Source organism: Procambarus clarkii, chromosome 22 (genome assembly GCF_040958095.1).
Source record: "Procambarus clarkii isolate CNS0578487 chromosome 22, FALCON_Pclarkii_2.0, whole genome shotgun sequence".
In the NCBI taxonomy this organism is placed as follows: Eukaryota; Metazoa; Arthropoda; class Malacostraca; order Decapoda; family Cambaridae; genus Procambarus; species Procambarus clarkii.
The window spans coordinates 38,222,558-38,241,272 of record NC_091171.1 but is presented as its reverse complement, the minus strand read 5'-3'; the positions used below and the strand labels follow the sequence as shown (position 1 = coordinate 38,241,272).

Sequence of the window (18,715 nt, the reverse complement as noted above, 5' to 3'; positions counted from 1 at the left end):
ATTGTACTCACCTAGTTGTGTTTGCGGGGGCTGAGCATCGGCTCTTTGGTCCCGCCTCTCAACTGTCAGTCAACTGGTGTACAGATTCCTGAGCCTATTGGGCTCTATCATATCTACATTTGAAACTGTGTATGGAGTCAGCCTCCACCACATCACTGCTTAATGCATTGCATTTGTTAACTACTCTGAAGTTCTTTCTAATGTGTCTATGGCTTATTTCTGTACTCAGTTTCCACCTGTGTCCCCTGGAGCGTGTACCCCTTGTGTTAAATCAACTGTCCTTATGTACTCTATCAATTCCTCTGAGAATCATGCATGTGGTGATCATGTCCTCCATAACTCTTATGTCTTCCAGGACGTGAGGTGCAGTTCCCGTAGTCTGTCCTCGTAGCTCATACCCCTCAGTTCTGGATACTAGTCTGATGCCATACCTTTGAACTTTCTCCAAGTTAGCCTTGTGCTTGACTAGACATGGACTCTACGCTAGAGCTGCATACACCAGGATTGGTCTGACATATGTGGTATGCAAGGTTCTAAATGATTCAAGTTTCTTCAGCAGTTCTTATGTTGGCCAACCTGGCGTCATATCGTCTTGATGTTTGAGTGTGTTTAGCCACTTATTTGTTCTCAACTATTTGTGCCTGCAGAATCGAGCTCTTGCTCTTGGACCCCGCTTTTCTAGCCGCTAGTTGTCTAATGCAATGACTCTTGACGCATTTCCCTATCATACCGCTTCTAATTAAAGTTATGAATGGAGTTAGCCTCCAGCTGACAGCTGGGTGGACAGTACTTCGGATTCGTAGTGCTGAGGTTCCGGGTTCGATCCCTGGTGGAGGCGGAGACAAATGGGCAAAATGTTTCTTTCACCCTGATGCCCCCTGTTACCTAGCAGTAAATAGGTACCTGGTAGTTAGACAGCTGCTACGGGCTGCTTCCTGGTGACGGAGGCCTGGTCGAGGACCGGGCCGCGGGGACACTAAGCCCCGAAATCATCTCAAGAAGATAGCCTCTACAACCGGTTCCTTTGGGTCATTCCATTTACTCACTACCATTACACTAAAGGAAAACTTTCTAACATCTCTATGACACATCTGAGCCTCAAGCTTCCATCCGTGCCCCCTGGAACTATTGGTATTCAATGTAAACATGTTCTCAGTTTCCTCCTTGCCAATCCCTCTAAGTATTTTATACGTCTGTATCATGTCCCCCTTCTCCCTACTCCTCTCTTACATCGTTAGGTTTAATTCCTTCAGTCTGTCATCGTAACTCATCCCTCGCAACCCTGCATCTTTTGGAGCTTCCTTATGTTTTTTAGATGGGGGGTCCATGATGGGGCGGCATACTCTAAAACTGGCCTCACATGGCAGTTTATTGTGATCTAAAAGCTTCCGTATTCAAGTTTCTGAAGGATATTCGGATATTCTGACTTTTGCTAACGTAGAGTATGCGGCTGGCGTTATTCTATTTATATGAGCCTCTGGAGTTAGGCAGGCGATGAGTCACAATAACGTGGCTAAAGTAAGTTGGCCAGACTACACACTAGAAGGTGAAGGGACGACGACGTTTCGGTCCGTCCTGGACCATTCTCAAATCGATTCAAGAGAATGGTCCAGGACGGACCGAAACGTCGTCGTCCCTTCATCTTCTAGTGTGTGGTCTGGTCAACTCTGGAGTTCGGCTTAGTGTTATATCCAATCCCAGGTCTTTTACTCTTGTTGTCATGATGAAGTTTCCCTTCATCGTGTAATGGCCTTTCAGTTTTCTGGCTCCTGATCCCATTTCAATCATCTTACACTTCCTGGTGTTGAACTCTAGCAGCCATTTTTCAGACCAGCTTTGCAGCTTGTTCAAATCATCAAGGAGAATCTTACAATCCTCATTTGTTTCAACCCGCCTCATTAGTTGTGTGTGAGAGAGAGAGAGAGAGAGAGAGAGAGAGAGAGAGAGAGAGAGAGAGAGAGAGAGAGAGAGAGAGAGGGAGAGAGAGAGAGAGAGAGAGAGAGAGAGAGAGAGAGGGAGAGAGAGAGAGAGAGAGAGAGAGAGAGAGGGAGGGAGGGGGAGAGAGAGAGAGAGAGAGAGAGAGAGAGAGAGAGAGAGAGAGAGAGAGAGAGAGAGAGAGAGTCTTAGTTAAAAAAAAAAAAAAAAAAAAAAAAAGAGAGAGAGAGAGAGAGAGAGAGAGAGAGGGAGAGGGAGAGAGAGCGGGAGAGAGAGCGGGAGAGAGAGAGGGAGAGAGAGAGAAGGAGAGAGAGAGAGAGGGAGAGAGAGAGAGAGGGAGAGAGAGAGAGAACTAGCTAGCAACAGCCCGTCTGTGACTGCAGTTCCTGTAGATATTTCTTCCCATACACAACATACAAAAATAGTAGGCCTACCCAACATTGTCAAATAGATATCAGTTATCATTCTTACGCCTGATATAGATAACATGTTATAATGAACTTTGTTATCTCTCATATCAACTGCTATCTCATAATTATTTTATTTTCTTAATAATAAATCTGCTATGGCCAATGTAGATTTAGTTACGTTCCTCTTACTATTGACCAGACTTAACTATAGATAATGGGCAACTTAACTATGGATAATGAGCAAACTTTTTCTTTGGTTTCCAGTCTAGCACTTTCTATTGAACCTCGGGTATATTCCCTCCTACTTTTTTCCCTTAATGGTGGTATGAATCACTCTTCAGCCTCTTTGTACCTCAGTTTGACTTGGTCCATCATTTCCTGAACCGTCTTCCCTCTGAGTTCCTCCTCCCATTGCACACTTCCCAGATACTCTTTTATTTTCATGTTCTCCCATTTTTTATAGTCTACTTTCTCTTCCCTGACTTCTAGTCTTATGGGCACTGTTTTAAGTTCAATCATATAGTCAAATGCCAGGATTCAATGGTCACTTGCTCCCAGTGGTATTTCACATTCAAAGTTCTTCATGTCTTCCTCATTCTAAGTGAAGATCAAGTCCAGTAGAATTGATGTATCTCCTCTCCTTTCTCTTGTGTCCTCTTTTACATACTGTTGACCAATCCTCACACTAGAAAATGAAGGGACGACGACGTTTCGGTCCGTCCTGGACCATTCTCACAGGTGGACCATTCTCACAGGTGGAAACTGAGTACCCACATGAGCCACAGAGACGTAAGAAGGAACTTTTTCAGTGTCAGAGTAGTTAACGGATGGAATGCATTAGGCAGTGATGTGGTGGAGACTTGAGAATGGTCCAGGACGGACCGAAACGTCATCGACCCTTCATTTTCTAGTGTGTGGATTGGTCAACATACTTCAGCCACGTTATTGTGACTCATCGCTTTACATACTGTGTTAAGAAGTTTCTTTCTACAACTTCCACTAATTTCGCTACCCGCAGTTCTTTCCCACCACGGGGATTTCTGGATTCCTAGTCGATCTTTCCATGATTTAGGTCCTCAATGATCAAAAGTTTAGCTCTCATCCTGTGTGGCGCTGCTGTTGCTCTCTGCAATTCATCTATGCATGCTTTGTTCTTTTCATCATACTTCTTCCTGGGTCTTTTGTTGTTTGGTGGGGAGGAAGGATTGTAAATTACCAGGACCCCAATTCATTTCCAATCTGCTACCAATGTCCCAATGATGGAGTCTGTGAATGCTTTTTCATTCTGATTCTCTAGTTTTTCGAACTTCCACTTCCGTTTTATTACGAGTGCAACTCCTCCTTGTCCTTGCCTTTGTTGTCGTCCTTTCCATATCACTTGGAATCTCCCTGAGAATATTGCAGTAGAGATCATATCGTTTATTATTTATTTCACTATTGCAAAAAAACTGGAATAACCAGAGCGGTTATTCCAGGCTTCCAAGACTGCAGGAGGCCTACTAATATTGCAATTCAATCAGGATCTTTTTCACTAACTTTATTTTTCCTTTTGTCTCTGCTTTGTTTGTAACTCCGTCAGCGTTGGTGTACCATACTTTAAGGCTCTTCTTGGGCACATTATTCCTAGAAATCATTAGAGCCAGGGAGTGAGTGGGGTCAGGGAGTGCTTGCGTGTGTAATGTCGTAAGTGTAATTAGCTAAGTTTAGTTACGGGTTGAGAGCTACGCTCGTGGTGTACTCACCTATTTGTGCTTGCAGGGGTTGAGCTCTGGCACTTTGGTCCCGCCTCTCAACTGTCAATCAACTGGTGTACAGGTTCCTGAGCCTACTGGGCTCTATCTACATTTGAAACTGTGTATGGAGTCAGCCTCCATCACATCACTGCCTAATGCATTCCACCTGTTAACTACTCTGACACTGAAAAAGTTCTTTCTAACGTCCCTGTGGCCCATTTAGGTACTCGGCTTCCACCTGTGTCCCCTTGTTCGCGTACCACCTGTGTTGAATAGTTTATCCTTGTCTACCCTGTTAATTCCCCTGAGGATTTTGTAGGTAGTGATCATGTCTACCCTTACTCTTCTGTCTTCCAGTGTCGTAAGGTGCATTTCCCGCAGCCTTTCCTTTTAATTCATGCCTCTTAGTTCTGGGACTAGTCTAGCGGCATACCTCTGAACTTTTTCCAGATTCGTCTTGTGCTTGACAAGGTACGGGCTCCATGCTGGGGCCGCATACTCCAAGGACTGGTCTTACATATGTGGTATACACGATTTTGAATGATTCCTTACACAGGTTCCTGAAGGCTGTTCTGATGTTAGCCAGCCTCGCATATGGCGCAGACGTAATTCTTTTTATGTGGGCTTCAGGAGACAGGTTTGGTGTGATGTCAACTACTAGATCTTTCTCTCTGTCCGTTACTTGAAGTACTTCATCTCCTATTCTGTATCCTGTGTCTGGCCTCCTGTTTCCACTGCCTAGTTTCATTACTTTGCATTTACTCGGGTTGAACTTCAGCAGCCATTTGTTGGACCATTCATTCAGTCTGTCTAGGTCATCTTGTATCGTCTTACTATCATCCTCTGTTTGAATCCTCTTCATAATTTTTGCATCGTCAGCAAATATTGAGAGAAACGAGTCTATACCCTCTAGGAGATCATTTACATATATCAGAAACAGTATAAGTCCAAGGACTGACCCCTGCGGGACTCCACTTGTGACGTCTCGCCAATATAAGACCTCACCCCTCACAGTGACTCGTTGTCTTCTGTTGCTTAAGTACTCCCTTATCCAATGGAGTATTTTCCCTTTCACTCCAGCCTGCATCTCCAGCTTTTTCACTAGCCTCTTGTGTGGTACTGTATCAAAGGTTTTCTGCCAATCCAAAAATATGCAGTCTGCCCACCCTTCTCTTTCTTGCCTGATTTTTATTACCTGGTCGTAGAATTCAATTAACCCTGTGAGGCAGGACTTGCCATCCCTAAACCCATGTTGATGCCGTGTTACAAAATTCTTTCGCTCCAGATGTTCCACAAACTTTCTTCGTGTGTGTGTGTGTGTGTGTGTGTGTGTGTGCGTGTGTGTGTGTGTGTGTGTGTGTGTGTGTGTGTGTGTGTGTGTGTGTGTGTGTGTGTGTGTGTGTGTGTTGTGTGTGTGTTTCAGACTCACAATCAGGAATTCCGGGTTCGAATCACGGGTGGGACATAATTGGTTATGCACATTCCTATCACCTGATGCATCTGTTCACCTAGCAGTAAATAATACCCAGGAGTTAATCAGCTAGATGTAGGATTGCATCCAGGGGAAGTAGGTAATTCAACATTTGGGGGAAGGGACCTTGGTATAAGCCTATCATGTATATATACACTTGCTACCTATCCCCCCCCACACAATGATATTTTTTATTATTATATTGATTTTAACCTGTCCCTTCTTAATAAAGCTATGTTTCTTAAGCAACCAGTTCCATCTCCCTTGTTTGTCAACACTCTTGCTTTTTGCTCAGAAATCCCTCAGAAATTGAAACAGAAACCTGCTCTTGCACCTTCGCCAGGTCACTACTATTACCCGCTCTCTCACCTGGCTGCGCCTCCGACAGGTACCTGGTGACCGTGATCCAGTGTGTGACGCTCTTTGGGGTATCAATAGTGACCATACTCCTGTCAGCGGAGCTTGTGGCTTCCGTGTTGGCGCCCCTCCTGCCTACTCTCACCGTCTGCAGCTGGGTCCTGGCTTGTGGCTGCGTCTTCATTCCCCTGTCTTGGCTTGGCAGCCCAAAGGAATTCTGGTGAGATATGCAGGAACGGTACAAGGAAAAAGCATGACAATTTTTGATTGGGGGTATTTAAGGTTGCTTATACAGGGATTTGAACCTGTTAAAGTGTTTTTGTTGCTCGCAAGGTTCTAAACCCTAGCCAAGTATATGGTTCTGGTGGAGGAAATTTGAGTCTATGTATGGGGATTTCGGTAAAGAAATGGGAAAGTTTGTAAAGGTTCTGATATGAGCACATTCCAAAAGATATATGATATAGCAGGGGTATTATATATAAAATGAATGCATTAGTGCATTTGTGTGCATATAAATAATATGTCATTACAATCACAGAAACATGGATATGTGTTGAAACAAAGTAACTATTAAAGAAATACCAAATAAAGAGATATAAATTATTTCATAATGACAGACAAGTTATAAAATTAGGAGTACCATTTATTTTAAATCAAATATCTAAAATATTCTATTCAATTAAAAATCAAAACAGGAACAAGCAGAAACAATTTGGACTTAATAGAATATAACAAATAAATATCAAATTCTCAGTTATAACTAGGCCAACAAGTCTGGCAGAACGAATACATGTCTCTACCACAAACATGTAAGTGTAATAACGTCTGCATTGTAGGAGATTTAATTTTAGTTAAATAAACTAGATAAAAATGTGAATGGTGAGACAGAAGAGAAGTTGATGAAGATTGTAGGCGATGAGTCACAATAACGTGGCTGAAGTATGTTGACCAGACCACACACTAGAAGGTGAAGGGACGACGACGTTTCGGTCCGTCCTGGACCATTCTCAAGTCGATTGTCTTATTACACTTGATGAAGATTGTGTTCTTAAACAGTATATTTCAGAGCCAAATAGGAAAATAATATTGTTAATCTAGTGTCAACAGATAAATAACATAAATAGAACAAAATAATAATAACAAATAACATAGAATACTAATCAATGGATTTAAATTAAAACATTGAAAAATTATTAAAGTTTAGGTTTTAAAAATAAAGGAATAAACGCTGATACGGAAATAGAGCAGCAGATCTGCAGAAGAAATTAGCAGTAAGACATAACCGGGCTCACAGGGAAGGTTCGAGCCCAAGTGAGATAAAGTATACACAAGTATACTTGTGATAAAGTATACACAAGTATACGCAAGTAAGAGTATACACAAGCAGCTACATATGTAACACCTACTTCCCTGTCACCTAAAAGGCCTTCTGCAGATTTCTTTATAATGTTTTATTATTCATACAAAGATTAAATTCCTTCTCTTAAATCTTCTAGTACTTAGAAGTTAAGAGTTGAGTGCAGTTTAACGTACACTGGAGAGAGAGAGTCAACGCTTCAAGGGAAAATCTTCCGCGAAAAGTTTAGAATATGTAAATTTCTTGTGACACTTGCTGGACCTGCTTTATGAGAGGCTCTTGTGAGGATAAGAGCTGGGTAGTGAGGTTTGCATAAGAATTGGAGTGAGGATCCCTGAAGGATGACTTTAAGAACAGTCAAGGGGGCCAGATTCACGAAGCAGATACGCAAGTACTTACGAACGTGTACATCTTTCTTCAATCTTTGACGGCTTTGGTTACATTTATTAAACAGTTTACAAGCATGAAAACTTCCCAATCAACTGTTGTTATTGTTATAAACAGCCTCCTGGTGCTTCGGAGCTCATTAACTGTTTAATAATTGTAAACAAAGCCGCCAAAGATTGAGAAAAGATGGACAGGTTCGTAAGTGCTTGCGAAACTGCTTCGTGAATCTGGCCAAAAGACTCTAAAAATAGACCTTGGTGTGCTAAAATTGTAATTATAATATCTATATAAATAAAAATGTAAATGTTAGTTTCGTTCAGAATCGTTGATCTCTGAAAGGTCTTCAAAGATTGCTTTGAAATTTTGAAACAACGTTTCATTCGAATACGCGCATGTTTTTATATACCTACTATACAGATGCCACACCTGTGACAGATAAAAAGATTATTTTTTTACCAGCGCCACCTGTTGGACGTAAAAGCAACACGTGCTGTAATATCCGAAAGTTCTTTACCGATTGCTTTGAAATTTTTACAGTGTTCCATTCGAATACGCGTGTGTTTTTATATACCTATTATACCGATGCCACACCTGTGACAGGTAAAAACATGCATTAAAAAAAACAGCGTCATCTGTTGGATGTAAAAGTAACACACGCTGAGTATTTTTCATGTGAGGGAAATCTCCGAAAAGTTCGTTTAATCCCCGACCGTCCAAGTGGTTGGGCACCATTACTTTCCCCCGTCCCATCCCAAATCCTTATCCCGATCCCTTCCCAGTGCTATATAGTCGTAATGGCTTGGCTCTTTCCCTTGATAATTCCCTCCCTCCGAAAAGTTCTTCATTGATTGTTTTGAAATTTTCACACACCATTGCATTCGAATACGCGAGTGTTATTATATACCTACTATATAATGTCAAACCTGTGACAGGTAAAACCCATGTTTTTTTAACTGTGTTTTTCATGTGAGGGAATGGTGGGGAGGACAAGGGGATGGGGGAATGGAGGGGAGGATGAGGGGACGGGGGAGTGGAAATTTTAGAAAGGACGGGGGGGGAAGGGACGGGAAAGGGTTGCTGTGGCTCAGCAACACGCACACGTTGCTGAGCCACAGCAACGTGTGACCGGGTACAGCTAGTATATCTATAAAATATAATTGATGGTTGCTTGTAGAAGAGTGGAGGCCCGACGCCTGGGGCTAGCCTCACCCAACTATAAAGGGGTGACTGGTGGATGCGAGGGCACTGTCAACAATGGATCGAGGTCAGCCCAACTGCACTCTTTTAAGTGGATTAGACTCCCATTGAGATTCTCCATAAATCTTCTAAAATAGTGCTTTTTCCATAGTTTTTAAGCTGCCATGTACTACATGGATATTGCCTTGCAAAATATATGTTGTGATGGCAGATTTGAGTACTGGGGCTCCTGATAATTAAATGGCACGACCTGTTTGACCCATTTTTTAGTCAGAAATTGTATATGGGTGGGTCCCCACTACTGCCAGGTGCCCAATCGTCCAGCCCTGCTCAGGGCTTGAACCCGATTCTTCTCACATTTTAATAGCTCATTTATTTATTTTCAGTCGCTTTTATGGAAAATAATTATCAAAGGAAAATGTGTAATGGTATTTTTTATTTAATCGATCCACAGTTCTCGAGTATTGTGTAAATATTAAAGAAAATACTTCGCCCAACATCGAAGTTAATCCAAATTGAATATCAGTCAAAGCTACACACACCTTTTTTTTAGAAAATTGAGCCCGGTTAAACCTTGGCAGAAAAACAAGAGACTAGCGCAACCAATAACAACGGAGAGAGCAACAGAAAACGGGACAGCTGGTGTTGACGGGGCTGTAGCCTAGTCCTCCATTATTGGGAGACGAATTCTGGACTGCTCAGAAAGTTCTTCGGTCTTTCATTTTTTCGATGTCCGCGGTTGTTCAACGTCCTCCCAGCGACTATAAGAAATATTGCCGGAACAACCGTGGACATCTTCAAGAGAAAACTGAACTGTTTTCTAAGAGAAGTTCCGGATCAGCCGGGCTGTGGTGGGTATGTGGGCCTGCGGGCCGCTCCGAGCAACAGCCTGGTGGACCAAACTCTCACAACTCTCGGGCCAGGCTTGGGGAGTAGAAGAACTCCCAGAACCCCATCAAGCAGGTGTGTGAGTGGTTGTGGTAAGTGAAGGCGATTGTTGTGGTGGTGAGAAGGTAGTGGAGACTGGGTGATGGGGCATGGGTAAGGGGAAGAGTATATGGGATAGGTTGGGAGGGGCATAGGAGATGGGGTAAGGCCAGGGAAGGGACATGAATGGGTAGGTGACGGGATAGGTGGAGAAAAGGTGAGTAAATGGGCGGGGGAATTATTTGTGGAAATGGTGTTGATGAGGGGTGGTGATGGGGCAGAGCGGGGATAAGGACTTGCTTGATGAGTATGGAGCGGGAAAAGGGAACGACAGGGCAGAGTATAAGGGAAGAAATTTGTGACCTCCGGCAGATCATATTTGACGCTCGTCAAATCGTGAGACTGATCAAATCAGCTTCTATTTTTGAAGTTGGCAGATAATTGCTTATAAACGGTGTGAACAATATATATCGACGGAGCGCCCATTAACGCGGATGATGACAACGTGCGCGGTACTACGTGAGATCCCACGTGACCTGACCTGTTGTTTACTTCCCCAGGCACGTGTCGGTGTTGGCGCTGGTGGCGACGCTGGCGGCGGTGCTGGTGGTGGTGGTGAAGGTGCTGGTGGAGGACCAGCTCTACGAGCCCCAGCACCCACCACCGACCTTCTCCTCCTTCTTCCTGGGCTTCGGCACCATCATGTTCTCGTACGGCGGGGCGGTCACCTTCCCCACCATCCAGAACGACATGTCTGATCGATCCAAGTTTCCCTTGGCTGTGATCATTGCGTTCAGCAGTAAGTCGCGTCCATGTGTACTTATCTATCAGTACTTACTCATCAGTACTTACTCATCAGTACTTACTCAACAGTACTTACCCATCAGTACTTACCCCATCAGTACATATATTATATATATATATATATATATATATATATATATATATATATATATATATATATATATATATATATATATATATATATATATATATATATATATACATATATAATATGTGTGTGTGTTTTTGTGTGAGTGTGAGTGTGGTGTGTGTGTGTGTGTGTGGTGTGTGTGAGTGTGAGTGTGTGTGTGACAATCTCACTTTATGAGCATGCGGCTCCAGGTTATTGTTTGCCTGGAACAGCTTCCACTTACAATTGTCCCTAAAGACTGTTTAACGTTCCCCTTAATTGTGGTGTGGCATGCTACACAGATAGCGACGAGGAGACTCCGCGACTCGAACCTCCGTCTCACTTCATTCAAAACATCTCCGATCTTCCCTCCCAGTCACCAGCTCTTCTCCCCTCATTTTCCCCTCCCCACCTACTCATAACCACCCGACTCTTGGTCCTCACCCACTCATTACTACCCTTTCCCTATCTCCCTACATATTCGTAAGACATGAGGTGCTTGAAGCCCTCACAGGTTCCTCACACACATGAGAGGAAGCTCAGCTGCCTGGCATGGGACAATATACCTTGTGCAGCTGCTTGTAGTCTCATGTTGTGATAACACCGGCCTCCATCCCTCCCGCAGCGCTGCTGGTGTTGTACGTGCCGGTGGCGGCCCTGGGCTACCTGGAGTTCGGGGACATGGTGACGGTGAACATCCTGCTCTCAGTACACGGTCCGGCGGTGACTGTAGTCAGGGTGTTGATGCTCATCAACAATGCCTTCACCTACACCATCGTCGTCAACCCTCTCTCGCAGAGCCTCGAGGACGCCATGAATCTGCCTCACAGTGAGATCTCTCGCCTGCCTGCGTGTCTGCCTGCCTGCTTTCTTCCTTGACTGCCTGCCTGTCCGCGTGTCTGCCTGCCTGCCTGCTTTCTTCCTTGACGGCCTGCCTGCCTGCTTTCTTCCTTGACTGCCAGCCTCACTGCCTGCTTTCTTCCTTGACTGCCTTCCTGTCTGATTTCTTCCTTGACTGCCTGCTTGCCTGCTTTCTTCCTTGACTGCCTGCCTGCCTGCCTCCCTGCCTGCCTGCCTGCCTGCCTGCCTGCCTGCCTGCCTGCCTGCCTGCCTGCCTGCCTGCCTGCCTGCCTGCCTGCCTGCCTGCTTGTAGGCACCTAGATGTACTCACCTAGATATACGCGCAGGGTCGAGCTAGGGTCCTGGCCCCGCATTCCGAACATTCTTAAATTAATGTAATGACTCATTTCTCACGCTTTTGTCATATTAAAATTTACACTTTGAATCGAATTAGCTTCAACGGCTTTTACGTCTCACCTGTTCCACTTATTAACGGCTCTAGCACTGGAAAGTTCTTTCTGGCGTCCCTGTGACTCATTAGTGTTTCTAGTTTCCATCTATGACCCCTCGTTCTGCTGTTCCTAGCTTTGAACAACGCTGCTTTGTCTACTTTGTCTATTTCCCTCAGAATCTTTTATGTTATTACCATGTCCCCTATCTCTTCAGTGTCACCCCTATCTGCTTGTTTGCCTTGCTGCTTCGCCTTCCTGCTTAAGTGTCTCTCTGCTTGTCTGCTTGCCTTCTTGCCTTCCTGTTTGCATTCTTCTCTGTTTGACGGACAGTCTGGCTATCTGTCTGTCTGTCTGTTTGACTGTTCATCTGTCAATCTGCCTGCCTGCCTATGTCTATCTGACCGTCTGCCAGCCTACATGGGTCTGCTTGTATGTCTGTTTTTCTGTCATGCTTCCTTCCTGACTGCCTTCCAACCTATCATACTGCATGCCATACTACATGCTTTACTGCCTGCCTTCCATCCTGCCATACTGCCTGCCTTCCAGCCTGCCATACTGCCTGCCTTCCAGCCTGCCATACTGCCTGCCTTCCAGCCTGCCATACTGCCTGCCTTCCCTGTTCATATGGCTTGAATTTCATCCGCAGCATACTCTTTAAGCTCTAATTTTTTGCAGATGTGTTACAGCCTGATAAGTTAGGCTTGAATTTTCGTCTGTTTTGAACTTAGGGTCAAGATTTTCATTCCAAGAAAATCTGAACTATTGATGTGTTTAGACAGCTTATTTACATCATTTTATTAACAAATTTATTATTGCTATTTATTCATTTTTGAGAGTGATTTCGTCTTATACTGATATTTTTGGATTTGATTTAGAAGATACTGTGAAATGTTGTCAGGAAGTTTCCATAACTTAAGTGCAAAGTTTTCTGCATCATTTAAATAATACTTAATCTTTTGTAGCATATTTTACAGCAAAACTGAGCAGAGCATTTGTTTAGGTCTATTATTGATAAGGAATATTAGTCTTTGTCTGAGATGTCGGATGTCGGACTGAGGTCTGAGTGCCCAGACCCTTGCAAGATGTCCGTGCCATAAGTCCCCAGACCCTTGCAAGATGTCCGTGCCATAAGTCCCCAGACCCTTGCAAGATGTCCGTGCCATAAGTCCCCAGACCCTTGCAAGATGTCCGTGCCATAAGTCCCCAGACCCTTGCAAGATGTCCGTGCCATAAGTCCCCAGACCCTTGCAAGATGACCGTGCCATATATTACAGCCACCATATTGCTCTCTTAATGCTTGCAACAAACACTAAGCCTGTAAGGTCAGTTATCCCACACAGACCTGCCACGCAGGTCCACTCGTAACCCATTATTTATTTATTTTATTTATTTATTTATATATATACAAGAAGGTACATTGGGTTTGTGAGAATACATTGGATAGTACAGTATTTACATTCTTGTAAAGCCACTAGTACGCGCAGCGTTTCGGGCAGAAACGCTGCCCGAACACATAGTACACTGTACACATTAGACCAGAGTTCGATTCCCCAGGCAGGACGAGACGTTTGTGGCATGTTTCCTTACACCTGATGCCTCTGTGTACTTAGCAATAAATAGGTACCCAGAAGTTAGGCGTCAGGTGTGGGTTGCCTCTTGGGGTAAGGTCAGTAGCTGGACGGGTGAGATCTCAGTAATAACACCAGGCTTCCTGTCCCCGGCAACGGGACACGTACTCTTGTAAAATACACAGGTAATGCAAAATTGGTATTCAATAAAATTCCAGGAATAAAACTTCAGCTTGTCAGAATAATGTCCAGATGAGTGCAAGATTTGCATTGTTGCAGACATACAGTATGAAGATAAAATGTGAAATTGCAGCCAACATCAACCACACTGTTATTTATTTATTTATTTCCGCAGCCTTTGGTTGGCAGCGCTGCTTAGTGCGGACAAGCATCGTGTTGTGCGGGGTGTTGGTAAGCCTGGCAGTGAGGAACTTCGGCAGGATACTCAACTTTATCGGCAGTTTCACAGTTCCCATTCTCACCTTCGTCCTCCCTCCCATTTTCTACATGAGGCTCTGTGACTCCGAAGACGATGCGTGGGAGAGGAGGTAAGCTTCAACTACTTGACTCTGTAAACAAAATAGAGAAACTTGCTTAGTCAGCCATAAAGAATACATCATGTTGTACACAAGACGGTTCGTCAATGATTTTAAAACCTACCTATAACCTTGCCTGGTGTAAGCTAATCAAGCCAACCTAATCTAATCTACCTGAGCCTAACACTTTATTTCATTTTATATATAGTATTTTAGTATATATATATATATATATATATATATATATATATATATATATATATATATATATATATATATATATATATATATATATTTATATATGTAGTAACTTTTAAAAATACAAGCACTCTGCACCATTAGGGAATTTACACTCGATCGCTCGAATACAATTTGTTAGCACTGAAACGCATAAATTCTTGCCACTTAGATAAATTGCGAGATTATTGATAACGTTCCCAATACTGGAAATGGTATTTATTGGTATCTATGAGAATAATTTTAAAAGTGGTAAATGTGAAATTGTTCTGCCTACCCAGAAGCAAACACACCGAGGCAAACATTATTTGTCCAAAAATCAAACCTCAATTGGTGGGTCTGAAAATTGAGCTCAACTCTTGAAAATTGAGCTCAACTCTTGAAAATTGACCTGAAACTTGAGAACTCTGCACTTCGGTTCGGTTCCACATCAGGGTTCATGGGTATGAAAATTTTGGTCTTCAAAATCAGGCCGTCCTCATCAACAAAGTCTAAATGCTCATTAATCCAGCCACCAAACCCCCTGGTTATAAATGAAAGCATTTTACACACGATTACAAAATATATTTATATCGTCCCTATTTGTTAAGGTTAATGAATTAACCTTAAAACAAATTTTCTTAAATACGAAAATGTATTTTAAATATGGAAAAGGAAAGATACGTAAGTGCGTTCCCAAATAAGAGAGAAGGTTGCTCTCTCCCCCTCTCTCTCTCTCTCTCTCTCTCTCTCTCTCTCTCTCTCTCTCTCTCTCTCTCTCTCTCTCTCTCTCTCTCTCTCTCTCTCTCTCTCTCTCTCTCTCTCTCTCTCTCTCTCTCAATGTCAATTTAAAGTGTTAAGGGCACAAAGGTTGTTTGATAATTATTTTATTTTGACTATTATTGTTATTACAGTATTAAGAACAATAGTAGTACAGAACTGGTGCTGGTAGAAATAGTAGTAGTATTACTAATAGTAGTTATAGGTCCAGGATGACACGTGATTCTTTCCAATGAAAGGAAACAATGTAATTTTTAAACAAATCCACAAAGGCCGTGACGAGGGTTCGAACCTACATCGATTAAGACAGCGTCTGGGACCCTCTGGGACGTAGGTTCGAACCCTCGTCACGGCCCTTGTGGATTTGTTCATTTGATGCATCACGCTATTGTGATTTCTGTGTGTAATGTAATCTTTCCTTATAACTCCTATAGGCGAATCGGCGGCGTGCACCGGTTCCTGCTGTGGTTGGTGGTGGTGGTGGGGACGTCCAGTGGCCTGGCTGCCACCTGGACCGCTCTTCAAGCCCTCCTGGCCCCTGGCGAGATCAGCGACTCCTGCTTCTCCTTCTTCTGAGACCTTCAGCATCTCAGCATCCCCCCTCCACTACAACCTTAAGTCCAGAGGTGTCTCAGATCGGACCTGGCTGTTGGGCTTTATGACCTCTGTTAGGTCGTTGGACCGGACTCATTGGTCGTTGCACACTTGGATGAATATACAATGTAGAATAGACGTGTGACTACCTGTCTGTAGCAGTACAATGTTGTGGCTGGGTTTCTCTAAGCCTAGTTAGGTGTAGCAGCACCACCAGTTGAGGCACCACCACCAGGTGAGGCACCACCAGGTGAGGCACCACCACCAGGTGTAGCACCACCACCAGGTGAGGCACCACCACCAGGTGAGGTTATCACCACCAGGTGAGGCACCACCAGGTGAGGCACCACCAGGTGAGGCACCACCACCAGGTGAGGCACCACCACCAGGTGAGGCACCACCACCAGGTGAGGCACCACCACCAGGTGTAGCACCACCACCAGGTGAGGCACCACCACCAGGTGAGGTATCACCACCAGGTGAGGCACCACCAGGTGAGGCACCACCAGGTGAGGCACCACCAGGTGAGGCACCACCAGGTGAGGCACCACCAGGTGAGGCACCACCAGGTGAGGCACCACCAGCAGGTGAGGCACCACCAGGAGAGGCACCACAACCAGGTGAGGCACCACCACCAGGAGAGGCACCACCACCAGGTGAGGCACCACCAGGTGAGGCACCACCAGGTGAGGCACCACCACCAGGAGAGGCACCACCACCAGATGAAACCCCCGAGCTATGTGAAGCTCCACTAGTAAACAAAGGGACACTACTAGGTCGGACCACCACCACTACATACCTCTAATACCACCGTAGGAATGTTAGGAAATACTCATACCCTGTACAGGTGGTCAACAAGTAGAATGTACTGAAAGAAGAGGCTGTGGAAGCCACCTCCAGCCACAATTTTAAGGCCAGATTCCATAAAGAGTTTAAAGGTCAAAATACTAGTAGTTAAATTGTAATGCAACAGGTACAACAAGGCTGGCAGGCGGGGCATTAAGAGATATACACCTCACTCTCCCATAGACACTGTTTTGGTAAGCACTGTTAGGCAAGCACATACTACCACCACCATTGCCACCAGACCACCACCACCACCACCACCACCAGACACCACCACAACCACCACCACCACCACCAGACACCACCACCACCACCAGACACCACCACCACCACCACCAGACACCACCACCAGACACCACCACCACCACCAGACACCACCACCACCACCAGACACCACCACCAGACACCACCACCAGACACCACCACCAGACACCACCACGACCACCACCACCAGACACCACCACCAGACACTACCACCACCACCACCACCAGACACCACCACCACCACCACTACCACCACCAGACACCACCACCACCAGACACCACCATACACCACGACCACCACCACCATACACCACCACCACCACCACCACCACCACCACCACCAGACACCACCACCAGACACCATCACCACCACCACCACCACCACCAGACACCACCACCACCAGACACCACCATACACCACCACCACCAGACACCACCACCAGACACCACCACCACCACCACCAGACACCACCACCACCAGAAACCACCACCAGACACCACCACCAGACACCACCACCACCAGACACCACCACCAGACACCACCACCAGACACCACCACCAGACACCACCAGACACCACCACCAGACACCACCACCAGACACCACCAGACACCACCACCAGACACCACCACCAGACACCACCACCACCACCAGACACCACCACCAGACACCACCACCAGACACCACCACCAGACACCACCACCACCAGACACCACCACCAGACACCAGACACCACCACTACCACCACCACCACCACCACCACCACCATACACCACCATACACACCACCACCAGACACCACCACCAGACACCACCACCACCACCACCAGACACCACCATACACACCACCACCAGACACCACCACCAGACACCACCACCAGACACCACCACCAGACACCACCACCAGACACCACCATACACCACCACCAGACACCACCACCAGACACCACCACCACCAGACACCACCACCAGACACCACCACCAGACACCACCATACACCACCACCATACACCACCACCAGACACCACCACCAGACACCACCACCAGACACCACCATCACCACCAGACACCACCACCAGACACCACCACCACCACCACCAGACACCACCACCACCAAACACCACCACCAGACACCACCACCACCACCAACAGACACCACCAGACACCACCACCAGACACCACCACCAGACACCACCACCACCACCAGACACCACCACCACCACCAACAGACACCACCACCACCAGACACCACCACCAGACACCATACACACCACCACCAGACACCACCACCAGACACCACCACCAGACACCACCACCAGACACCACCACCAGACACCACCATCAGACACCACCATACACCACCACCAGACACCACCACCAGACACCACCACCACCAGACACCACCACCACCACTACCACCTACTTCACCACCACCAGACACCACCACCAGACACCACCAGACACCACCACCACCAGACACCACCACCACCAGACACCACCACCACCAGACACCACCACCACCAGACACCACCACCAGACACCACCAGACACCACCACCAGACACCACTAGACACCACCACCAGACACCACCAGACACCACCACCAGACACCACCACCAGACACCACCACCAGACACCACCACCACCAGACACCACCACCACCAGACACCACCATACACCACGACCACCACCACCATACACCACCACCACCACCACCACCAGACACCACCACCAGACACCATCACCACCACCACCACCACCACCAGACACCACCACCACCAGACACCACCATACACCACCACCACCAGACACCACCACCAGACACCACCACCAGACACCACCACCACCACCACCAGACACCACCACCACCAGAAACCACCACCAGACACCACCACCAGACACCACCACCACCAGACACCACCACCAGACACCACC

The 18,715-nt window shown here is 45.9% G+C and overlaps 1 protein-coding gene across 5 annotated transcripts in view; it reads left to right on the top strand.

Annotated features, from left to right (window-relative positions):
- Nucleotides 1-16,859, top strand: part of LOC123760461 (uncharacterized) — a 34,441-nt gene extending 17,582 nt beyond the window's left edge. For 3 of the 5 annotated variants that reach the window (XM_069328859.1, XM_069328860.1, XM_069328861.1), the window contains exons 5-9: nucleotides 5,938-6,126; nucleotides 10,335-10,573; nucleotides 11,313-11,516; nucleotides 13,903-14,095; nucleotides 15,514-16,859. In XM_069328859.1, coding sequence (XP_069184960.1) covers nucleotides 5,938-6,126; nucleotides 10,335-10,573; nucleotides 11,313-11,516; nucleotides 13,903-14,095; nucleotides 15,514-15,655 — 967 coding nt within the window. In that variant the 3' untranslated portion in view covers nucleotides 15,656-16,859. The remainder of the gene's footprint in view (nucleotides 1-5,937; nucleotides 6,127-10,334; nucleotides 10,574-11,312; nucleotides 11,517-13,902; nucleotides 14,096-15,513) is intronic. The other 2 variants (XR_011229335.1, XR_011229336.1) reach the window with 2 other exon arrangements.
- The last annotated feature ends 1,856 nt before the right edge of the window (nucleotides 16,860-18,715 follow it).